The 25,911-nt window shown below is 46.7% G+C and overlaps 1 protein-coding gene across 7 annotated transcripts in view; it reads right to left on the reverse strand.

Moving 5' to 3' along the window:
• The window catches only part of Nipped-A (Transcription-associated protein Nipped-A), a 361,163-nt gene that overhangs the window by 226,303 nt on the left and 108,949 nt on the right, over nt 1–25,911 (reverse strand). For all 7 annotated transcript variants that reach the window (XM_055075904.1, XM_055075900.1, XM_055075899.1 and 4 more), the window contains 6 exons: nt 24,189–24,242; nt 20,474–20,512; nt 17,689–17,785; nt 10,050–10,144; nt 8,613–8,778; nt 4,515–4,681 (listed from right to left, as the gene is read on the reverse strand). In XM_055075904.1, coding sequence (XP_054931879.1) covers nt 4,515–4,681; nt 8,613–8,778; nt 10,050–10,144; nt 17,689–17,785; nt 20,474–20,512; nt 24,189–24,242 — 618 coding nt within the window. The remainder of the gene's footprint in view (nt 1–4,514; nt 4,682–8,612; nt 8,779–10,049; nt 10,145–17,688; nt 17,786–20,473; nt 20,513–24,188; nt 24,243–25,911) is intronic.

Raw genomic sequence — 25,911 nt, forward strand, 5'->3', positions numbered from 1 at the left:
ACCGTAATGTTCGACGACAGAACGATTACCACTCATTTTAACTCTTAAAAGTTGTCTGTGAATGCGACGCGAGTTCAAAAAGTGAATTACGTACACAGCTTCACTGCGTACGTATCTTAAGCACCACCGTTATGCTGCCGCCGTACCACGAAGAAAAGCTAGCTTTACAGTTTGAAAAGAGTTCCGTGACACGATTTTTAAGGCCTGCAGTGCAGCACGTTTTAAAGCACTGGGATCGCTTAATTTTTTGCAAGCTTTCTGCTAAGCTAGACATCCAACGATATTATAAACAAGATATGCTCACCTTCCCTTGAAACAGAATCGATCAGCCTATTGCACATATCGGGCGGAGGACTTACTCGTGAATATTTTACTATACTTTTACCAGATCATCTGCCTTTCACTACGGCGCACAGCAGTAAATCCTAATGTCATCTACGACATTAGGCTGTCTGTAATCAACTAAAAAAAGCTAGATTATTATGAATCTTTTAAAACAATTTTTCCAGTCTCTTAAGGAGGCTAGGAAAGGGAAATTTATGCCGTCGATCTAGCATTGCAGCGGCTACCTATGCTCGTTGTTTAAATTTCTTGCACCGCTCCTCCTCTTCTAGTTTCACTATTCAAATGCAAAGCATTCGCAAATATGTCTTCTTTTGTATATTTGTGAATTTATTCATTTACCGCCAATACAAGCGCTTTGTGCCTGCCGAAATGGCAAGACAAGCGCTGAACAGATCGCAAAAGCAGACGACAGCGAACAGGTCATAACTAGCGCCACTCTGCTCGTACGTTCTTTCCCTAGTGGCAAAAGGGGTGAACTAGACCAGGCGTGCTGGAGGAGGGAGATCTGTGCAGGTCTGGAGTTCAGTAGGTCGTGCACAAAAGAAGCGCGGGTCTGCTAAAGGCGGTCACACGGGCCCTGCGATGAAAGCGGGCCTCCGATTGGTTGCCGTACTGAAAGGCGTCTCGCCATTGGTTGCTGCTGCAGCAGCGGGCAAGCTGGCAACCACAGCGGACGGCAGTTGTCTGCTTTGAAAACCACGCCGGCGTTGTTCTTCGCTTGACACTCGCAGAATTCGGATTTATGAAAGCTCCCAGGTCAGTGATGGATCGTCGCTCGTTCGAAAAGAACTTTTAAATGAAGCATGCCTTCGGAAAACGGAAGCGCAAGCCTCCTACGGCGAGAAAAAGACGGCGGCCAGCGGGAGAAGCGGAGAACCCGACTGAACACGCGGATAACGTGCCGCGTTATCTTGCACCATGCTATTCCAGCAGCGAAGCCGACAATCGCCCTGCGACATCGATACTGAAAACTAAGCCACCGGAAGACGTGCCAATGGAGGCTCTCGCACCTGTGCGTACGGCCGCGCGAGTCGGCAACCGAGATCGCGTTGTTGGAGGCGACGCGGGTCGAAGGTCTCCATCGCCGGCAGAGACTGTGTGCGTTTCCGATGCATCGTGCGACAGGGACACGCAGCCTGCGAGTGAGCCCCAACCGTCGACGAGCTGCATACTGTATGGTGACTCAAGGCTCACCAGACGAATCGTCGCACGATTCAGACGCACCTCGAGCCGCGTTTTGTGTCAGCGGTGACTGCAGAAGCGCAGGCATGCAGCGTTCGCGACTCCCTTCGCGCAGTGTCCGCGACTGAGCGGAAGCAGCAATGCCAAGAACAAATTTAGGCCTCTTGTGACTGCGAGATCATTATTATGCCTGTTTCCGCGATGAACTCTTTGATCGCTAAAGCTCTGTGCCCAAGATGCCAACAGCGTTCTTTGGGTGTACACTGCGATACCAGGCTTGGCCTGGCAGTGAAAATGGTGGTCATGCACTACTCCAAACGGCGCAAGAAAAGGATAAAGAACGCCTGAAGAAGGCATCCAAAGCCCACCAAATAAAGAGGCAAAGGTGTAAGAAGATGCCTGACAGCAATGATTCAAAATATTACAGCCCTGGTGCATTTTAATAAATTTGCAGTGCTTTTAAAACTTTGCAAACTTTGCAGCCAGTTTTCTCAATTGCATTTTTTTTGTCAATCACCTCGCTCGTGGAAAGCGTAGCACAACAATGGCTTGACTGATTTTGGTCCAGTTTGTTTTGCTGTGATCCACAAGCTGTGCTGTACTTAAAGACAGTCTTGAAATGTTTCTTTATCTTTCCATTATTTAATTATTTCACAATTACTACATGGCTCCATGCAGTGAAGCACAGTCATGTGCATGTTATGTTGAGCAAAAAATTATTAGCGCACTAAAAAAAAAATCGGACACTGTCTTGATGTAGATTAGACATCTGGGCAAACATGCAAAGTATTTCCAGCTCCCTATCATGTTTCGTTACTGTGCCAGGCTTTCCACAAGCAAGGAACTTATAAATTCTTATAAAACAAAATCTAATTAAGATATCCTAATGAAATTTTAGAATTGTCTCTTTATTGCAATGTGCAGTGTGTGTGCCAATTTTCAGCCCTTTCTGTCAAGAAACAAAAAAGTTAATTCTGATCCCCTCCTCCCCCCTTAAATTGGACTGACCAAACCACATCAGTGACTTGATGGTGTGCTGATTTTCGCCATGCTGGTATCTTTCCAGGAGTTGTCTTGCATACTTAATACTGTTCTTGTGCAGAGTTTACTAAAACCGCAAAGGGACACGAACGGGACAGGTGGATGGTGCCTGCCCATTCGTGTCCCTTTGTGTTTTTTTTTAAATTCTGCACTACAACAGCATAAAGTATGGGCTACCAATTAGCCCGAACCAACGCTTTCCTCCGTTGTCTTGCAGACAGGCACTTGTATACAGTCGCCGACGGACTTATCGGACCCCGAAAATTCGGACTTGAAGGATATTCTGGACATAATAAATGCACCATATGGGTTCCCATAGAGCTAATGAATTTTCACGACCGATTTTTCGGACCAATTTAGGCACCAAGGTTCGATTTTCCGGACTGAATTGCTCGTTCCGAAAAAAAGTATGCGATCTTGAAAGCTGCCATGCTGGATATTCTACTAGCTTAGGCAGGCTTGGCTTCCAGTGGCCCGCTTTATAGCCTCCAAGACTGGCAGGCGCACGCTATCCTCCAATCTCCGAGGCCATGCCAGCTGTTCCTTAAATGGCAAAATTCACAATGAGACGCAAATTTCTCTTTTGTTGCAGAGGTAGATGAAAGCATATTAAAATGTCCACTCTTGTTTACTCTCATTACCCAACCCATTAATTAGTAATAATTGAAACTGAAATTAACAGCTGAACATATGGCGCCGGAACTTTTGCTCTCGCCAATGTCATGTTGCTGTTTCACGACCACACGTGGGCGCACCTATCTGTTCGCGCATTAGCGCACTGTCAATCAAATGCAGAAGCGTGGTCACCATCACACCCGGAAGCACCATCAACATTGCATGTGGAAGCACGGTAAACATTGGCACCACCACACACTATCGCATTGTGACTACCACACACAGCCGCGTTGTCACCACAGCACAGGGTCGCATTATCAGCAACGTACATGGACACACTGTCAGCATCACACCTGACAAGCTGTCATTATCATCCACGTGCACCAGTCGTGCCTCGTCGAAAACATTGTCAGCATTTGCTTCAAAGAGTAGTTTCATCGCTTTGTTCAATGTATTTCGTGGTCTTCCGTATGGGTGAACTGTTCGGAGCTTGCTTACTTTTGGGTGCATCACAGAACACATGCGTTACGCTGCCGCAATGGTCAAGCACATTGATGAGAGAGAACAGAACGTGCAGCTCGCTACTGCGCAAAAATCGCGAAAAAAAAAAAAAAAAAGGTTCGCATGCAATTCAAATCTACAACAGGCAATAGGAACATGCCCTGCATGCCACGTGACTACTGCACCCCACATTACTGCTCCAAATCGCCATGCAACTTTTGCCTTTTTTTGCTCGCTTTTGCCGTTCTTATTTTTAGGTCAAGAAATACGGTGGTATGGCTACCTTGAGCTCTGATCTCTCCTCTTTACGATGATAATGCAGTGGCGGGGCTGCATGAACAGAACGCCAAGTGATCCGCACTGCAATGGCACATTCTAAGGCCAGATTTTCTCGCAGTTTTTAATGACGGCACATTCGGAAAGTGGTCTTTCCTCGATTTCAGCGGAATATTTTCTTATATTTCACTGTGCAGCAAAAGAAGGCCTGAAGATCACACACAAAAAAAAAATGAAAATTGGGAAATTGAAAATTTTTACCAAATAGACCATTTCAACTGCCATGTCTTCACTTTCCCTATAATTTCCCTATAATTCACTTTCCTTATAAGATTTGAAAGTGAATTTTTTATTCAATGCATTCTAATTTTCTTCCTCAGCTCCCAGTAAATTGGGGTCAGGTGCACGCATGCTGCCAAGCGAAGTTTGAATCATCTGAGGAAATGTTTGAGGAAGTGCTTTTAAAAAGCAATACACCCGCCATCTGCAGTTGAGTATTTTTTTCATGCCCCGTGTCATTTCAATGGTCAAGCTGGTCGTGGCTGTGCGCCCACCTGGCTGATGAGCGTCTGGGAGCCGTTGAGTGCGGACACCAGTGGGTCCATCAGCATGGGCAGGTAGGGCAGCAGAGAGCTGAGCCGCACGGGCACCGTCAGGCACAGCTCCACAAACAGGTCCTTCATGTGCTGCTTGTGCAGGCCACTCTGCAGGCCGTTGAGACCTGCATACCCCAACATTCCAAAACTGGTCTGTCTCGGAAAAGCACGGACATATCAAGCAGTGGCCTTCGCCTCCAAGAAATGCAGCAACAATGCATGAATGGGGGCCAGTAAACAAGCGTTTACTGCACCATCATGTTTACAACAACAACAACAAAAAATGCCTGATCCTACACACTGTGGGAATCGATGCAGGCAAAGCTTTGTACACTGTAGAAAAGAAGGGACTCTTTTTTAACAAGGCACTGTCTTCGATGACAGTGCGTGGTAATCAACACAAGCAGTCAGAATAATACTCACTAGTGATGCATTTTATTTAGAAGACACAACTCGCTTTACATCGAAATAGTTCTCATGCGACCTTGCATTTCCTTTTGTAAGAAAAGAGCAAGAAACAAAAGGAAATGCTGATCATACATACGGGATATTTTAGTCTACAAAGTCCACCATATAGCAAGAAAACTGTCCAAAAAGCCAAAGTAATAAAATTATGCGGATTCCACGCACTGTGGGAATCAATGTAAGTGAACCTTTCTGGGCTGTTTGCTTTGACTGACGATAACTAGCGGCAGTATTGGCGGCGAATGTGTAATTTCTTCAGCGTTTAGTCCTAAAAGAGAGTGGTCAGTTCACGTTACCCGTTACCATGCGTGCACCACTGCTGTTTGTCTGCGTAGTCCACAGAGCACATAGGGAGACGTATTGCCTTGAGGTCTCAGAGGATAGAGCATTATCATTGCCTCACATGGCACATCACATCATGGCACAAGTGTTAAACCTTGAATTATGGGGCTTTAAGGAATTCAATTAATGTAATTGTATGTCTACATTCTACACATGCATTCGCAGTCTGCACCACGTTTCACTGCATAGCGAAGACGTTCCTGCTCCAAACAATGCTTCTTTTGGGCCTGGGTGTCCTTGATGCTAAGCGCACGCTTTGGAGCCATTTTGTTGGCGCTTGTTTACGTGCTCCTACTGCATACGTGGCCAGCAGATTGTTGAAGCGCCAGCTCCAAGCGCTCTCTTCAAGCTATCGATGACTGTAACGTTTACACTACCACAGCCCCGCACGTGCCATACGCACAAACTGTACAACGCTTTCACGGCAGTGCCGGCCGGGATGGATGGATGGATGGATGGATGGATGGATGGATGTGGATGGAAGTTGTGAGTGTCCCCTTGGAGCGGGGTGATGGGTTGCGCCACCAAGCTCTTGCTATTATCATGCCTAATGTCCTATCTAGATTAAAAAAAAAAAGAAAAGGAAAAAAAAAACCATGATGAATTCCCATAACCAAATTTTCTGACCCCCTCTTGTGAACTTTGTTTTCGTACATCTCCGTTTTGTCGTTTCCCTACTTTTACCAATTTTCTAATCGCCTCTTACTAATCTCTATTGCGGACGTGTTTACTTTCCCCCTGCTATCGCTGAACCCAAGAGCTTCATGGAGGCAACAAAGAAGACATTGGACATGTGTATGAGCTTCGACGCTGCGGGCGGGCCGGTGGAGATGGAATCATGCTTTTATGACATCAGTGCGGAAGTGACAAGCACTTTGGTCTAGCGTCTAAAGTGGAGTCTCTGTAGCGGCTCCATGACTTTTGACTCAGAGGAGCGAGAATGCGGCCTTGCCGTCAAGCTTCACGCCATTTGTGAAAACTGCGCCGATGTTGCTTCCGAGTGGAGCTCGCCTCGCATAAAAAACAGCACAATGATCAACCCCTTCGTAGTGAACATTCTTGCCGCTCGTGCGATGATTAGCACTGGAAATCGACAAACAGCGATGAACGACGTTTTTGCTGCAATGAATATCTCGCATCGAGATCTTTATAACAAAACGTGGCCAGGCCATCTCAAGCAGAAGCTGGCGCCGGCATCGTCATCTGCTGCCCAAAAGCTGATGGGCGCATATGCGCTATCAGTGAAGTCATAGTATAATGACTTGAAACTTGCAAACTCCGGGAATATAACGGTATCCTACGATGGCTCGTGGATGACGTGCAGCCCTTCGTCACACATCGGAGTCGGCACGGTCGTGTCGAACTGTTTTCCAGACTTGCGCTCGACTACGTTGTCCTGGGCAACTTCTGTGCTGGGTGTGTGCGCGGCCCGAACCCTGGTGACCCGGACTACCAAGATTGGAAGGCAAGCCATATTTGCCAAAAATACAGAAAAATAAAAAGCAGGGGAGATGGAAGTTGAAGCGGCGCTTATACTGTTCCAGAGGTCACTTCAGCTGCACAAACTGAGGTACACCACAGTCCTCTCAGATGGTGACAGTCGTGTATTTTTTGCCTTCAGACAAGCCAAAGTGTATGGCTTTGAGCCAGTCGAGAAGGAAGATTGCGTGAATCCCGTCCAAAAAAGGATGGAGACTGCTTTGTGCACTCTCGTTGCCAAACACAAGTGCTCTGTTTCTGAAACACTTGGTGGCAAAGGAAAATTGACGGGTGACCTTATCACCAAACTCGGTGCCTAATATGGATGGGCATTCAAATCCAACAAAGGGGATGTGAAGGCTATGCAGAAGGCAGTGATGGCAACATATCACCACATCACGTCAAACGACAACGCTTTCAGACCACAGTCTTTGCCCATCGAGTCCAGACTCTTGGTGCCGTCAGAATGCTGCACAACCAAAAAATGGGCCCATCCCAAAGCATCTATATAATTTGCCTGTCCATGTTTGTCAAGCCCTTCTACCAGTGTACGAGCGCCTCTCAGAAGAAAAATTGCTTCAAAGGTGCCAGCGCAGCATGACCCAAAACAGCAATGAATGCTTGCATTCGATGATATGGGCATTGGCACCTAAGGAACAGCATGCCTCGCTTTTTGCTGTTGAAGCTGCTGTGGCTGGGGCAGTACTCACTACTGCTGTGGCTGAGGCAGTAGTGAGATTTAATTCGAGGAACGAGAGCATCATCTGCCACACTCCAGGAGCTTGATTTGAACCCGGGGCTACCGAACAGCATGACAATGGCCGAGAAAGATAACCAGCAAGCAGCAGCATCAGCCTGCAAGCGTGCATCTGCAGAAAATCTGCGACAAGCCTTCAAAAAACGCCGTTTTGGTAGCTGTAGGCAGACAGATTACATCCCTCGTGGCTAGTGACCATTTAGATATGTGGATATATCAATAGTTTTTGTTATATTTGAATAAAAATGAGCTTGACCGTGTTCTTGCATTTTCTCAAAACAGGAGTTTTTGAATATTTGCATCCTTCCGGGAGCGATTTTGCAGTAATTGGGGCACCTAGAATTGTAATTTTTGTTGCAGTACTGAGCTACATGAATAATGCACACAATGGTAGGATCAGACTCTTGTATCTCAGTTTTAATATTTTTTTATTGTTCATACTTTGAACTCATTTTGAACAGAAAGCTTTGATGTACTGTACAATTGTCAATAATCGTTGTACCAAAAAACTATTCGTACCATTGTGAAGCTTATGGTTCCTAGCATCCAGCTATGTGCCTAAAGCAAGATTTTGATGAGTAGTTTTTGTTCAATTGTTCCCAGAAACAATGCTAATTAATTTTAGTTAACTTTAGAACTAACTGGCATATCTTAAAAGCAATTGTATATTTGGAATCAGCATAAAAAACTGAACAGGACTGTGCAGCTTCATTAAACTTAGTAAAGGTCTTAATGAAGGTCAGAATACCCACTTCCCCCCTTAAGGCCTGCACTACTTAGCTTACAAGCTTGTAAACTCAACCTGCACAAGGCCTGCACAGCGCGAAATGAATAGGGGCACACAGTGCCACTGGAACCAGTTTAGAAAGTGCAGAAAAACAGAACGGGCTGATTGTGCCCAGCAGCAGAGTGCCACCGCTCCAGAATCACCATACTGGACAGTGGCTACAAGACATTCGGTGTCTGAGCACCAAGCACAATCGATCACAGCTGCATCACTTCGCGGCACTGACCTTGCAGCAGTGATGGCAGCAGGGGCAGGAACTCCTGGTAGAGGAGGTCGTGACTGCCGCCACCAATGGAGCGGAAGAGGGCCCGCAGAAGGAGGAAGTAGTTGTACGGCTCCCGTGCACTCAGCGCCAGCTCCATAGACCGGTTCACAATGCGATGAAGGTGCGGCTGCAGCCATGCACATACAGCGGCAAGGTCAAGAAAAGAAAATGTGCTTATTTCACAAGAACATAATCCCCGTGATGATCCAGTACAAGTCGCAAGAAAGGAAGCAATGTCATTAGCTAATATGCCAAAGGTAAGCATCTGCTTATGCTCTAAGTAAGAGCATTCTTCAATGAGCCATTACAGTGTGGCCTTGAACACCTGGACCAGTTGTGGCAAACGTGCAAGTTTCTGTGCTCTGGAGGTATTCCCGATGAATCGACACAGAACCAGCCATTGTTCTGATCTCAAAGGCTTATTGTTCTGCCGGGCCAGCCAATGGGGACAACACATCGCTGCAATTGGGCGACGAAAAGTGGAAACACTATGTGTTAACTCGTATGTATGCAATAAGCTGGTATGGTTTATGCGGATATAAAAAACATGTTCAATGGCAGCTGAGTCGGGGATTTGATTTTACTGCTTTTAAAACAATACCACTGTTAAAGTGGGCATGGTTTAACGAGGTTTTACTCGACTACCCATCATTCCCATGCTGGCTGAACTGCCCTGCTTGCAGCTCCCATAGACAATACCAGCATCACAGCCCCGTCTAGTAATTGTACAAAACTCTACGGCCTGAGCAACCCCTGCACGCCCGCATTGCGCCGCCGCAGATTTTCCACGTTCTTTGTTTGCTTTGCGTCTCCTCCTCCTCCTCCTCCGTACCACCCTTGTCACTCTGCCCTCCCATCAACTGGCTCAGCTCATTAAGAACCGCGCTTGCTACCTAGTTTGTTGGAAGGATTTTTCAGCAGCCACATTATAACCAATATTTTGTTCCCTGTGGCTGTACTATAAGCGGTATGAATATACATAGAGGTTTATAGGAGTAAATTGGAGTCGGAAAATACCACGTTAAAGCAGATCCTGCACTACAAGTGGCTACGTTAGAAGTGGCCTAAACTGTATGTTGTTACGCTGTTGCAAAATTCTTTACACCACCGTTGATTAGCCCATATTTAACTTTGAAACAAATCAAATTCTGCGGTTTTATGTCTCAAAACCACGATTTCATTATGAGGCACGCTATATCGAGGGACTCTGGATTAATTTCGACCAGCTGGCATTTTTTAGCGGGCACCCAATGAACGGTTCACGGGCGCTTTTGCATTTTGTTCCCATCTAAATGTGGCCACCACAGCTGGAATTCAATCCCAGGCCCTTGGACTTGGTACATATTTAACTTTGAGCAGATCACACCTTTGACCACTGGGTGACCAGCAGAAACGCACCTTGAGCATAAGCTCGTTCTCTGAAGCAAAGAGGGACACCGAGCCAAAGACCAGCTTGAACAGCTTCAAGTACAGGTTGGACTTGTCTGGGTTGGCTGCAACAAGAACACAGATGACAAGACAAGACACCAGCTATAGGGTGTGCCACAATAAAAAATGATTGATTAGTGCGGTTTAATGTCCCAAAGCAGTACATTGGGACATTAAAGAGAGATGCTATAGTGGGGAATGAGAATTGTGAGCCCCTCCCTCCCACTGGGGCTTGTGAAATGTGCACCCAAACAAAAGTACACATGCATTTTGGATCCTGCCCCCATCAGAATGCAGCTGCCTTGACCAGGATGTGAAGAATCTAACCACCAAAGAATGCAAAGAGTTTGCCATTTTTCTGACTTGGTAAGTACCCAGGCAGCATAACAAAATTTTGTAATGTCATTGCGTCATCACCTAAGTAGGATCCCTGGATACTGGACAAATTATAGTAAAAAATTTTGTCATAAAGGGGCTTAACACCAAATTTTTTTAGCTTGAATTCTGCATTGCATGTTAAACTGCATGCATCCTTCAGCAAAATTTGGGTGCATTCGATGTGGTATAAAATTTGTATTTCCATCTTTTCATACATATTGCACTTGAACCGTACAGCAGTCTGGCAACTCTAAGTGACGAAATGAGTTGCGCTCTTGGAAACAGCCTCCTCGGAGTAACGGAAACCAATCTCGAAGGCCATATTTTCGTTTTGCAAGCAGCACAAGCGATGTGCATTTGCGCAGTCTGCTGCTTCTTTTTACCCCGCAAATGAAGGAATTGCAAGCGCAATTCACCAACGCAGGTGATACAGCACGCACGTGAAAACGTCTGATGTGGTATCGAACTGTTTCAGAGCAGACAACACAATGGAGGGCGACAATTCATACCAGAATGGAGGGTCGCTGTTGTTGGGAGGAGCTTTGAAGCAGCGATTTAAATACGAAATTTCAAGTCAGAATGTGTGCAAAAAGCCCCCCCTTTTTTAAATATAGCTATACAGTCGAGCCCACCTATAACAATATTCAAGTGCCATGAAAATTCCGTTGTTATAACGAAGAATTGTTATAAACGGGTTGCATGAAAAAAATCAAAATAGGGGGATGGCACAGCTGTTGGCAGAAAACTATAATGCCGGAGAAGCCGGTGCCCCTCCCCCCCACCTTCCTCCATCTGGCTTCTGATTACGTTCACTCATTTAACTATTTACCTCTGCTTCCTGCACACTCCGATCGCGTGTAAGAAGCCGCGGCTGTCGGCATTCCAAGAATGGCACTGTTATAACAACTGCAAAGAGGGGTCACAAACGGCATGTGACATGCAAGCTCCATCGAGGCATCGCATTGGTAGCCCCAAAAGGGGCCTTTTAAAAAATGAAAGAAGGTTTTAAATCTCGTGATCTCGCATTTTAAAAATGTGAGATCGCCACAAGCATCTCGCCACTGGCTTGCACGGGAAAACCTAGTGTCCGTCAGCCTTGCATGCTTTACGCGTAGCTTGCAAACATCCTTCTCCAAGAAATCCAGGTGCTCCACGTAGCGCAGCAGAAGGTCCCTCACAAAAACTAAGCCCCAGGGGGACAGAATCTTACCCAGGGCCTTCTGCGAGATGAACATTCAGGCAGCCTGCCCTACTGCGTCATCACTGCTGTCACTGTTGCTGTTGCTATCCGATGTAAGCATGTTTGCGACGATCGCCTCATTGGTTAGAAGCACTTCGTTTCCGAATCTACAGCAGTGCGTTTTCTTTTCACCAGCAACATCGTGAATTACCGATGATCAGCGGGCAGATCAGCCATCTTCCGTTTTGGCGGCGAGTCAAACAAGGCTCAGAAACCACATGGTCAGGAATGACTTTGACGCAACCAACAAAGACAAGCACAAGCGACTTAAGAGGGACGCGGCAATTGAAGTGAATTGTCAAAATTTTCGATTTTCTGATTTTTGTCTTTTTGCGATCCACGGACCCTTATTTACCTCGTAGTGAAATATTATAACAAGATACACGGTAGAAATAGAGAGAACAGCACTTTCATAGCTTGCTGTCATCAAAAATTTCAAAAAAATCGGGCTTCAGAAGGCCCCGTCGCACCACGGATCGCCAGGCTATCTGTTGACGCAGCGCCGGCACCTTGGTATCGTCATAAAGAGGAGAGATCGGAGTTAAAAATAGCCGGAGCGACGCATTTCCTCATCGAAAAATAAACCAGCAAACGCAAGCGAAAAAGAGGCAAAGGTGGCATTGCGATTGGGCGTAGCAGTCACGTGAGGCACAGGGCGTGCTCCTATTGGCTGTTGTAGATTTGAATTGGTGACGAACCTCTCTCGCGCATTTGTGCAGCAGCGAGCTGCACGTTCCTATCAACGTGATTGACGATCATGGTAGCTTACGCACGTTTTCTGCGATGAGCGCCAAAGGAATGAAGTTCCGAAGGGCCCACGTGTACGGAAGACCATGAAAGGCGTAGAAAAGAGGCCGAAAACTACTCATACGTAGAAGTGGATGACGCCGAGCTTGTTGACGAGGCACGACCAGCGCACGTCGGCGACTGGGAAAGCGCGCCCGTGTGCGCTGCTGACGACGCGACAACAGAACACCTACGCGACCGTGAGTCATGATGAAGGCGTGACCGTGAGCAATGGTAACCGCGCGACCGCGAGCGACGGTAACAGCGCGTCCGCGAGCGACGGTGAAGGCACGTCCACGAGTGACGGTGAAGGCACGTCCACGAGCGATGGTGAAGGCGGGTTCGGGAGTGCTGCTCTGGGAAAGCGCGCCCGCGTGCTCTGCTGACGAGGTGACCGTGAGCGATGATGAAGGCACGACCACGAGCGATAGTGACGGCGCGTCCGCGAGCGACGGTGAAAGCACGTCCATGAGCGAGGATGAAGGCGGGTCCAGAAGCGCTGGTGAAAGCGTGACCGTAAGCGATATGGTGAAGACGCGAACGCGAGTGATGGTGACGTCGAAACCGCGAGCGACGGCACGCCCGCGAGTGACGGCAACGGCGCATCTGCGAGCGATGGTGACGTTACATCCACATATGGTCATGACAGCAACACGACATCGGCGAAGCAGAAGTTTTCACGTCAAATATTCAACTGCGGATTTCAGCTCCAACTACACTAATAAAGAGGTTGCGCAACGAGAGACAAGAGCGGACGTTTTGAATGCGCTGTCATCTACCTCTGCACGACGGATGGATGCATGATGACCAAAAAGGCAACTAAGGTGCACGAAACTGCTGCAAGAACACAAAAAATATACATCAAAATATAAAGCAAGAGTGTACCCACAGGCAAAGGACTACATCCCAAGCGGGTTCTAGGTGCTCAAAATAAACATTTAAATGTTCACAACAAATGAAACTCTGAGCTCCGTTTTCTCAGCTTTCATATTTTGTGCAGTTGCTTTCAGTCATCCCAGTGCATTTCACAACGAATGAAGACAATATCATTCTGTCTTTCGCACTTACATCCCAAAACATTGATCAGTGCAATAAAGGTGTCCATTTTTAACTGCACCTCATAAACAAACTTATAATAGGCTTTTTGCAAAAGTCGTTAGTAAGACAATATGCATAGGAAAGCTGAAAAAATATTTTTATGCTCATTTTAGCATTTAAAAAATAAACCAATAGCTTTATTGCACAGAATGGGCCTTTGTGAACATGCGGATGTGAAAATCTTGGCCAACTTATGTGTAATTAATTAATTAATTAATTTGGGGACGACCCTTAAAGGCTGTCAACTGTTGTAGCTCGAAATCTATACAGGGTGCCTACCAAGTTGACATTTCCAAATTCCCTGAGTTTTCCAGGTTTTTCCCGAGTGCCTTTGTAAAATTCCCTGAGTAACTATGTATTATGTCAACATGGGATGAAACCATATTGCCCGATGCTGTCACTCTCTAGTAAGCATATGAAAAAAATTAAACAAACGACCTAATCCATGTTGAATACTAAGGAGTAGTGTTTATGTTATTCAAAAAGAGAATAGAAGGGGGAGGGGGTTAGTAAAATGTACAGCAAATAAGATGTCTTCAAAAAAATTGCAAATGAAATCGGGCATTCTCAAATACGAATAAAAAGACGATGCATACAGAAGCAAATATTTTCGAATATGAACTATTTCTATCAATTGATAGCAAGCTCAGTGGTATGGGGCCCGAACTTTGTCAAAATTGAGATTCTCTCTCAACCGCTCGTAAGTCAACCTCAACTGTCCTGACATATATGTCAGCACAGTTGAGGTATACTCTCAGCCCGCGCACGACGCCTCAGTGTTGTGTTTCACTGCTTTAAAGAGCTTATTTTGGTTTGGATGAGGGATACCTGCATCTCGGCATCAGCCAACGCTGTTTTTTGAGCTCAAGCTCCTTGAAAACGGTGGCAGCACGCTTCCTTTCCCATTCGTTCCTCAATGTGTAGGTCCTTTCTGTTCTTGTCCTCCTTCCGCCACTCGTTCGCCCCACTGACCATTTAAAGGCCACGGCCAGGCCACAGGTCACGGCCACGGAAAATCAGCCAGTTGGAAAAAATAAACGCATGTCATTTACTGCCCTTAGGGGTTCAAACCACCACAGGCACATTCGAAAACGCTCTGAAGGCCTGTCGGCACACGTATTAGGCATATCGGTGCTCGTACTGTGACAGGCAATACTGGGTGTACGTGTGCATAATTAAGGAATACATACTGTGTCCCGTGGCAATAGCCCCTTCCCACGCTTGTTATGCTTCACTGCAATACTTTTGCATATGCTTCACCAAGTAACATTTCTGTACAAAGGCGAAGTGGACTTTCGGGAACCAGCATTATGCAACGCACCGCGCTTCCCAAGCTTCTAAGCCAATCGCGACGACCACAAAGGTGGAGTCCGTGCCATTGCTGACAGAAGCGAATTCTTTCAATAAAAAACACGGCACCCAATGGTTAGGAGCTTTACAGCGAATGTCGAAGCAGCTAGGCCTAGCATTGCTGCATTGGTGGCTACGGCTGCCAGCGGATCTGCGTGCTAGGGCGCCGGTTCGAGGCGGCAAGATAATCAAAATGGCAGTGGTGGTGACTTGATTAATGCCGTTTCGGACCTGCAGTCACGGCAAAACGTCCAGAAAATTGGACGGCGAAGAGTTCTTGCGTCCGAAATTTCAGACGTTCTGATACACTGACTCTATCGGGTATGTGGTAGTGCCGCGAAGCCGTCCAAATTATCGGGAATCCGGAAAGTCGGTCGTTGACTCCACACTGGCAACTCATCCAGCCGATGACAGGGCGTCAAAAACGATTCATTCCGATTCCTGTCTGTTACTCAAGCCAGCATTACCGCAACTTTCGACCCTTTCAATAAGATTACCGCTAATTTTCCCTGATAGAGGCACAAATTCCCTGAGCTTTCCCAGACTACTCAAAATCCCCGAGAATTCCCGGTTTTCCCGGTTGGTAGACACCCTGCTATAATAGATAGAGCACAAAAAGTCATTTCAGTTATGACATCAACATAACAAATCACACCTTCACGCCAAATTTTACCAATTTATTCCGATAAATTAAAAGAAAAGTTTTCATTGCCACGTCCCCCCTTAACCCGTCGGCAGAACTGCACAGAATGAAGGGCTAGCCATAGAGAAAGATGGGCTAGCTGGCTAGCGAGCAATGTGGGAGCAGTGCCAGCAGTGCAGTTGGCACAGTCCATTTGTGTTTCAGTGGGTGGCGCAGCATAGAGCTAAGGGCGCAGCCCATTTGTGTTCGGAGGGGTGGAAGCGTGACAGGAAAGAGGCACGCAAGGCTGGCAGTGTGAAGAAAACTGAGCACGCAGCGGCTGTCGAGGCGGTGGGGAGGGTGCAGTGGCCTCAAATTTCTCTTTTTCTTTTCAAGGTTTTCACATTCCATTACCTTTTAGCACGGACACCCAGCATTCAGACTTGATAATGAGGCACTGGGGGCATTGCAGTAAGCAGGTTATTTGACCATACAAACTTTCAAGTGCATTCCTTATTTTAGGAAAACCTCGGCGCACACACACACACACGCAGTCTGCGTTTCGTCCCGCTGCACCGCACGCGGCTTACTCCGCCGATTCTTCACCCACTCAGTTCGTTGTCGCGTGCTCCCCGCATGCCGACCGCACACACAAGTCTTCCATGTTCTCCCTCCCCGCCACACACCGTTGCCTAGTCTTGTGCCTGCGACTCTACGCCGCCTGGCGTCGGCCCTGTACCCTCACAGATGGTCCTGCTCATAAATGACACAGGCCAGAGTTCACGTTCGACTTCCTGCAATAACACTGCTGATATGCCAGCGCCACTGGCATCTGTTTCAATCACAAAGGGCCTGTTCAGGTCAGGCAATAACTCAACCACCTCTCCTGCCAGCATTAGCCTCAGAGTCTCGAATGCTCTGTTGCTCGGCACCCCAGACCCAACGGGCTCATTCCATGAAGAGAGCTGTCAGGGGTCTGGCTTTGTCAGAAAACCAGAGGATAAAATTTCTGTAGTATCCCACAAGGCCCAAAATCATTTGGAGCTCCTTGACTGTTTTAGGGCATGGGAACTCTGCGACCGCTCGCACCTTGTCCGGGTCAGGTTGACGTTTGCCTGGAGAGGTTACATGTCCTAGCAACTTTGATGCCTGTTCACAGCATGCAGCTTTGCTGGGATTAATTGTCAGACCTGCAGAGCCAATTCTTCGCAGTACCTCATCGATATGTTGCAGGTGGTTCTCGAACGTTTCTGAATAAATGAGCACATCGTCAAGAAATGCCATGCAGTAGTTGTGTTTTATGCCTTCTAACGCTTCGTCCATGAGAGACTGAAATGTTGCTGGCCCACCTGCTACCCCAAATGGCATTCGCTTAAATTGAAACACTCCTCTATGGCACAGGAATGCAGTCTTCAGTACATCTTCGGAAGCAACTGACACTTGAGAGAAGCCCCGAGCAAGGTCGAGGCTCGTGAATTACCTAGCGTGGCCGAGCTGAGCCAGTACCCAGTCTGTGCGGGGCGTGGGATATACTGGCACAGTTGTGATTGCATTTAAGGGTCTGTAGGGTCTGTGTCTTCAGACGTATATGACATGCCCCCCCCCCCACTGGCCCCTTGCACCCCCCCTCCCCTTTGCTACGCCACTGACCTTGCGTCTAACTTGCGGGTGGCTGCCTGTGTCTATTGTGTGAACCACCAGAGACGTGCAACCTGGCAGAGTGGTAAAGATATGTCATGGTTATGATAAGTTATGGTTTGCAAGGATGTTATTAAGTTTCTGCTTCTGCTCCTCCCGGAGGTTCTTTAGATTACACTCGCCACTCTCAGTGGTATTGTGGCATACACCATGTACATCTGCAAAAAGTGTCTGTAGAGAGCTGGCCACATCTTCATCAGATTCTAGTGTTGCATAATGCAACACTAGAATGAAAACACGCAGTAAGTAAGGGAAAAGGCAAACACTGCTTTGCAAATTGAAATGTTTATTAAAAGTTTTGCATAATAAGCAATCACACTGGTCCCAGTTTCACATACCCATGAGTGAAGCTGTAGATGTACGCAAAGAATGAACCAGAGCCAAACAATAAACAAAGGGGAAAAAAAGGAAGAGCCTTATCCCCACCATGCACTCACCTCCCATCTCCTCCATGCGCTCCAACAGGTACTCCACCAGGATGGTTGCAAAGATGGGAGATGTGGCACGATTCGCCAGGAAAAAGTTGGCCACAATCTGAACAAAGGAGAACACATTCTGCCTAATGCTGTCACATGATCAACAGGTAATGATGCTCATGCTTGGCCACAGTAATGGTTCAAAACAACTTTCTACAACTTTACTCGTTCTAACACTCTATTTCAAACTCTAGCAATGGTCTAGATGTCAATACGAAGATGGTGGATTGACTGATGCGCCACCAGTGAACAACACCAGTGAACAGCAAACAGGCAATGCGGTGTTGCCGCTTTCAAACAAGTTGTGCTAATCACAGAGGCACCATCAAATGTTCAAGCCAGGTAGGACTTCAGCATCGATGAGAAAAATGGCCGTCGTTGAAGGGGGGCAATGGGAGACCCTTTTTGGAGACCCAATGGAGACCCAATGGGAGACCCCCATTGTAGAGACCCACAATGAGTAGATGACAGCGATAAGGAAGATAGCGATGTAGAATGAGCTCAGAATGTTCATTATTTAATAAACACACCTTTCATTTTGCAAACACTGTCCTCGTTTTTTTTGTTTGGCCTCCATTCGAGGTAATTTTTTCTGGCTTCGGACTTTCAGGGGCTCGTCTTAGAATCGGAGACTGCCTAGATTTGAGTAAATATGATAGCTGCCCGCCGTGGAGCTACCCGTTGCAGCAGCTTCATCACAATACTCGCCTGCCCGTCTCACGTGAAAACACCGGCGCAATCAGTTTCTCATTTTGGCACCAACAAATCTTCTCCGGAGTCATCGTACGCAGCATTCACAGCTATCACCACCAATCCTATTGCGATAAGCATCTTCGCCTAAGTTTCACAGCGCGTGGTGCTGTCGGAAGCGTAGCGCATGCTTTTAACAGTCGATAACCGAAACACACTGTCGTTGCCTGCTGCAGACTGAGATTGTATACCGTATTTACTCGCATAATGATCGCACTCGCGTAATGATCGCACCCCTGAATTTTGTCGTCAAAATTCGATTTTATTTATTTCCCGCGTAATGATCGCACCCCGAACTTGCCGCAGCGATATGTCGTGTGCCAAGTCTAGCTAATAATGATTGCGCTTACCATCTGTTGAATGCTACGCGAACGACTATTCAAGACGAACCAGGCGGTCTGCACGCACCAAACACTCTTAAGTAGATGCCTCATTTCATTACTTTCATCACTTTCCGCACTTCCATGACAAAAAGAGGCACAACCAACCTTTCCTTTATTATGTGTAGGCTTTATAATGGTTGTGGTCAATAACAGAAAAGGCGCCTTTCGATTCTTCTCATCTGCACTCGTGGGCAAGCAACAAATCGCAAGCGGCAACGATAGTAGCCACGTTTACACTGATACGTTAAAAGTGTACCTTATTCATACGCCAACGCTTGTAACACAGCTAAAATATTCACCCACCCTTAGCGCAAACGTGCGGTATTAGGATAGTAGTGAAGACAGATGCCGCAGTTTCCGCAGCATGCCCGCCATGTGTTTCTATGTCACTGGCAGCTAAGCGCGCCCATCTGTTTCTGCCCCCTCAAAGTGGACATGGCTACGTTATTGCCGCAAACTTACCGATATTAACGATATTATTCATTACTGATACGGAAAAAACTGTTTCAATGCATGTAATGTACTCACGAGAAGGAAAAAAATATCGCGTTCGGCGCTTTCGGCTTGCTCAGCCGGCCGCCATTTTTGTTTTGGTGTCCCGCACCCGCATCCCACAGCAAACGGGGGACGAAAAAAAATATTTTTTTTTCGCGGGAAATTTAACCCGCGTAATGATCGCACCCCTGAATTTGCGTCAATTTTTTCTGACAAAAAAGTGCGATCATTATGCGAGTAAATACGGTATGTTTTCCAGCCGCTAGGAGACACGTAAACAAGAAAAGGCGCGAGGCGCATGCGATCGAGAACAGCATATAGCCGCCCGTCTCACATGAAAACGACGGCGCGCAGGTTCTTATTCCGGTACCAGCAAATCTCCACGTGGGTCGTCGCACTCCACATTTGCAGCTATCGCCGCCAAACCTACTGCGATAAGCATCTTCGCCGATCTGTTTCATAGCATGGGGTGCGTATCACGCTTTTAGTAGGCAATAATACAAATGCACCGGTTCTCTGCTGCAGGCGGCGCAATGTGGGCATCACGTTTCACTTCAACGGCATCCGCCATCACCCACCAGCTCGATTTAGGTTCAGTTTCCCGTCGCCCTCTTAAAACACCACGCAATAGGAAAAGACCAAAATACACCTCGTGCTGCTGAAGCACCACCAGCTTCGATGTGGGTAGGCATCTCGCGCCTACTAATTTTTTTTAGTTAGTCCAGATCGTACGTTTTCCAAGTTAGTAAGTTTTTATTGCGGCTTTTACCAAAACGTATGAACGAGGTTCTGCTGTATATTGAATATTTATAAACTTGAATAGTAGATATTAGATCTGCGAACTGAATTGTTCGAACATTCATTATTCAATTTGATTCTGTGATATATGAGTATTCTCACACCCTTAATAAGTATGCATGCTGGCACTGAGACATCCAGCTGCAATGTCGTGGCTTTCAGAGGCCACAATCCTATCTGTTGAATTATTCGAGTAGAGGTACGCTGGCTGATCAAAATATTTCATGAAATATGTGTCTGAAACTACTGCACTGCATAAATTATACAGCTTGTGTGGGATCTTGAATAAAGCACCACCCAACAACAAAACTGTTACTGACCTGGAGGGCCGAGTTCTTGTTCAGTCGCTCGACAACATACTGTAAAAGAGCCAGATAACATCAGTAAGCACAATCAATTGGCACTTGAGCAGTTCTTCAGATTCAGTGAAGACTAGGGATGGGCAAATATTCGATGTTGTCGAATATTCGATTGAATAGTTCTCAATTTGTTATTCGCTTCGATCCGAATGAAGGTATTCGATATGTTTTAATTATTCGGCAGTCTCGAATAGGCAGCCAAAAGCTACAAACTACCAGCACAAAAATACAAATCTTGGAGGCTATGTTTTACACGCCATGGCTGCCATACAGCAGCTGTAGATCTCGAAGGCTATATATTTTTGCATTAAAAAAACGGAAATGTGTCCGCTGTATAGCTCACTACGCAGGCATTGGTGTAGACATCAATTTCTTTTCCTTGCTTTTTTTTTCTGCCTGCTGCCTGCCATATTGCCAACTCGCCAAAATCTATGCCACAAACATTTAAAAAAAGCCTCCGTAATTTGTATGAGTGTCTGGTCTATAGTCCGTTGTGGAAACATTACAACTACTATACATCTAGATCATATTATTACAATATCATCAAGCGATGCTCAAGAGACGGGCCGCCGCGAGAACGAAGATGAAGTTAGTCACAGCTCTTAGCGTGAGCTAGGGTCGGCCTGGCTGCCTGGCTCGTGTAAATAACCAGTAAATAGCCGCTGTTGTCTGTGTCTTTCCCCACGTAACATTCTGGTGGAGGTTAGCGATCCCCGACCTTGCCACGGAACTGCAAATTGGTCGACACATCGAGCTTATCACCATGCCTCCCGGTGATGAGCCCGCCACTGCAACGGTTTCAGCTTGTCCGACTGCTCCAATCATCACGGTTGCCCCACATCGCGACCCTGATGTGTTCTCTGGCCTGGAGGGACAGGACGTTGACGAATGGATCAAGCTGTATGAACACGCCAGGGCTAATAACAGGTGGGACCCTACGATTATGCTCGCCAATGTCATCTTTTATCTCGGCAGCACTCCACGTGTGTGGCACCAAACGCACCAAGACGAGCTTACCAGTTGGGACAGTTTCAAAGAAAAGCTACGGGAACTGTTCGGCGAGCCCTTTGGGCGCAAGGTTGCCACGAGAAAGGCTCTTGCGTCTTGTGTTCAGTCATCTACAGAGCCGTACGTTTCATACATCTTCGACATCTTGGCCCTATGCCGCAAAGCTGACGATGCAATGTCCGAAGCAGATAAAGTGTCACATGTTCTAAAAGGCATCGCCGACGACGCTTTCAGTTCGCTTGTTTTCGATAACGTCTCGACTATCGACGCCATCATAAAAGAATGCCGTCGCCTTGAACAAGCTAAGAGCTGCGACCAACTTCATCTTCGTTCTCGCGGCGGCCCGTCTCTTGAGCATCGCTCGATGATATCGTAATACTTGATTGGACAAGCTTGACTGTAGCAACCTTGCTTAAATCGAATTATCTTTTATAAAGAAATCTAGGGAAAGCACAGGGAAGGCGGGATATGGAAATTCAGGACAATGAGCAAAACGAGAACAGGGTGAAAGCAGGAACCAACGTTTCGACAAGTGGGCTTGTCTTCTTCAAGGCGACATATGCTTTCCTCATCAGAGTATACACCAGAACACACAAAATGATTGAGTGGCGCCATTTTCAAAGCGCGGAGGCGCCACCTGCTGCTCCAATGGCTCCAAGCTGCCAAGCGAGGCGACCGCAGGTAGATGCAGTGCTTGCGCTGCTCGCGCCTTGACATTTCCTTGAAGTTCTCACGAAGGACGGGATGGTGAATTTCAGCTAGTGAATTTAGTTAGTGAACTTCAGCTTCTCAGCAAGATTGTGCTGCAAATCGGAACGGCTGTGGCAAGCACAACGCCCGCAGGCGGATAGATCGTTCAGGTAAGTCTGTGTTACCTTTGCATGCGGAAATGTTCTGCGGCTATGCCACTTTGATTTGCACGTCTGACAATACGTCATGAACTAGTAAAAGCCTTGCAGTATGCGATATACTTTACCTCCGCGCTGTTGTGCCTGGAAAAAATCTGTTGTCACCCCCAGGTGCAAAACCTGCAGGCACCTTCAAAGTGACATTAAAATTAAAAGCACCGCAAATAGCTATACATGTACACATGAAGTGAACTCTGCCTTTCATTGTACAAGCTAGGATGTTATTTATATGCTTGAATGTTCATTCTGTAATGAACAATCTATTGGTGAAACAGGACAATCAATGAACGTCAATTTAAAGGGACATCGCGCGGACACAGCTAAAAAGCATCCTAAAGCAGTCGCCGAGCATTTCAACCAACCAGGTCATAACTTTGACGAACCTAAACTCTACATCTTATAGTCAAATTTCCGTTCTGGACAAAGAAGAAAATACAGAGAATGATATCTTATCCATAAGTTCAAGGCATTGCAACCAATAGGCATAAACGTTTCAAAGGGAGCTTTAGAATTTATTCGCTATGCTAAATTTCAAGCTACAGGGAACAACACTTAGTTTAGTTTCCTAGCATTATTTTTTCTTATTTATTTATTTATCTATTCTATTTCAGTATTTTCTATTCTGTTAGTACCTTTCTTTTTCATGAGCAGCGGTTTCTTCAGCACCTTCTAACATCTCTTTCAGAGACACGATAGCCCATGACCAGCAACAGGTAATAGAGGGCTGCTGTGCACACCATTGACACGCCGGCTGAAACGCGGGCGTTGACACGTGATTTACAGAAGACTGTGTCCCTGGCCTTTTGCAAAGCACTCCTTTATTCTCAATTCGACGCCCTCGCCACTAACACACCTTCGCTCGTTGCTGCACCCCCAGCCTTACCCCCTCTCCCCTTTAGAAGAACCCCACCTATATATACTGTGATGAGGAAAGCATATGTCGCCTTCAAGAAGACAAGCCTACTTGTCAAAATGGCTCCTGCTTTCACCTTGTTCTCATTTTGCTTATGGCCTCTATAAAGAAGAATTTCTGAGCAATGTGAAGCTCCTACAGTCGACTCCCGTCAATCAGACTGTTATGGGACATGAAGGTTTGATCGAATTATCCGAAGTCAATTTACAAACGCCGGCGAAAATGAACAAATTCAAATCTTTTTTTATTGCTCGACATTGTCTCTAGTGTATTTCTTTTTGCTGTTTTTTGACCATGAAGTGCGAGTCAACCAGCATGCAGCAAAGAGGGCCGACGTGTTTAAATTCTTCCTCAGCACTGGACTGTCACGTTGCTGTTAATGTCGTTGTTGATCAGCAGCCTAACAGACATCGAAATTGTCATCGGTGCTGGCAAGATCCTCAGAGACAAAAGCAGTAACTCCGTTTGCTGAATTTCCTGTTTTTTATGTTTTTACTAACTGTAGCACACATGAAAGTGTGCCAGTGGAGGTTGAATGAACCTAGATCGAATTACCGGATGTCGAATGTATTTTGGCTTGTTTATCAAAGCCTGCCATGTTCACAGATCAGAGCAAATGAGTGTGGCTAGAACCAGAGCTTGCCTTTTGCACTAGCCCCAAGCAGGTCATACCCCATTATGTGCCTGAGCTACCCAAGAGTGTTTAGTCATTTTGTTTCTATTAAGAGCACACTTCAAAACTACACAAAAGGCCACACACATACAAACTTTTATGCATGATTTGTCACCAGGTGTACACCTGCAACAGGCTGGCTTTGCCTCACTGTGACTGCTCAAGTCAACTTACCTCAATAGTGGTGGAAAAGACCTCCCTGAATGTGGAAGGGCTCATCATGGTGAACTGCCAAGAGACGAAAGGATTAATTCACTGATGGGTTCAACTTGCCAACGTACACTGGCTGCAAAGAGATGCCATGGAAGACAACTCTGGATTAATGTCGGCCACCTGAAGTCACTGGGTTCTTATGACGGCCCCAATCATAAATGATAGGTTACTTGTTATCAACTTGATAAATCCATAGCCTAGCCTCTCACCAGAGGCTGCCGCATTGCACTATAGTACACCGAAATCTTGGTATAACGAACTTCGCCGGACCACAGCAAATTCTTCATCATTCTGAAAGGGCGTTAGAGTGAAAGCTCCAAAATTAAGCATTCTGCCCATCAACCCAACAATTGATAAGTTGTCAGAGTGTGAGCTATCCTAGAAAATGCCGCTGTTGGCTCTCGGCCCGCTGTTGCTATTATCCATAGATTCTGCCGGGAGGCACCACCGCACCATCGTACAGTGAGAGTGGTGTGTGCGAAAGAGACGCTGACACCGAGAAAATTACAAAGAAAAAGCTCCATGTCACCTATAAAGTCTAATGTTTCTTTTTGTTTCTTTGCTTTTCACATTCGTTGCCACGAGCACCGAAACTGTCTGGATCGAAGCGAACACCTGAACTAGTGAAAAATACAAGTGCATTGTGGGGATGCGCGACTCTGATGTGTCCCCTGATATGTTGTTTTCCCGCATAGCTCCCGTCTCCTGTAATCTGGCTTCGCCACGTGGCCTGGTGCCCGCGGCAGTCGCTGTGGTTGAAGCGCATTGCTAGAGATGGCGCGAGTGTGGCTCTGCTGGCACCACCTAACAGTGGGGTTACTTGGGTGCGGAAAGGAAAAGGCTCTTTCTGTTTGACTCGGGGTCGGCAAGCGGCGCGGACATTCCACGCGTGCGCCGATCCATGCTTCTGCGAGACCGTCTCGTGAAACCTCGTTCGAACGTGCCACCGTTCGTGTGACCGTACGCGCGAACAACCAGCCGTTGATGTCCAGCATGGGGTGAACATATTCGCTCATTATCCGGTCGTGGTGAGTCGGACTTCCGAGATTTGTTTCGTGCCCATCGGCATGTTTGTGGAGAGCAGCTCAGCTAGCAGGCTATCAAAGGTGCAATAAATGCCCTTATGATTGTTTGCCCTACTGTGTTGTCGTTCGTTTGTCCCAAGAGCAGGGGTGAGAATCCCACGTGTAAACAACGCCGTCCGGAGAGTGCGACCGGGTGGCATCCGTGTGGGCACGGAGGTTACATTTCTCCATGCTTCGCTGGTACAGTTGCAGAAAGAAGCGCCAAAGAAAGAAGTGTGAGCAAAAAGAAAGGCAAAGAAGAAAGAGATGCAGCTCCGTTGCTAAGTGACACTTGTCTGGGTCGTGCATGCGTTCGCAAAACTTGATGTGTCATCACCTCTGCAACAGGGAGGTGGGGGTAGGTAGAAAAAGTCCCCTCCTGCCGTTTTTCTCCTCCTGCATTGTCTCAGGTTTTCCAAACCCATGAGCCATGCCGTCCGCTTTCTGCGCCTTGTTGTCTGCTACACTACTGTCCAGCTGCCGTAAAGGATACACGGAAATCTAAGAATCTCGAGATTTCATATTATTTCCTAGTACTGAGCCATTAACATGACACGGAAACTGAATAACTAATGTTATTCTGAAAAGTTCGATATTCTGAAATTCATAGTACAGAAATC

The sequence above is a fragment of the Dermacentor andersoni genome, chromosome 2 (genome assembly GCF_023375885.2).
Source record: "Dermacentor andersoni chromosome 2, qqDerAnde1_hic_scaffold, whole genome shotgun sequence".
Taxonomy (NCBI): Eukaryota; Metazoa; Arthropoda; class Arachnida; order Ixodida; family Ixodidae; genus Dermacentor; species Dermacentor andersoni.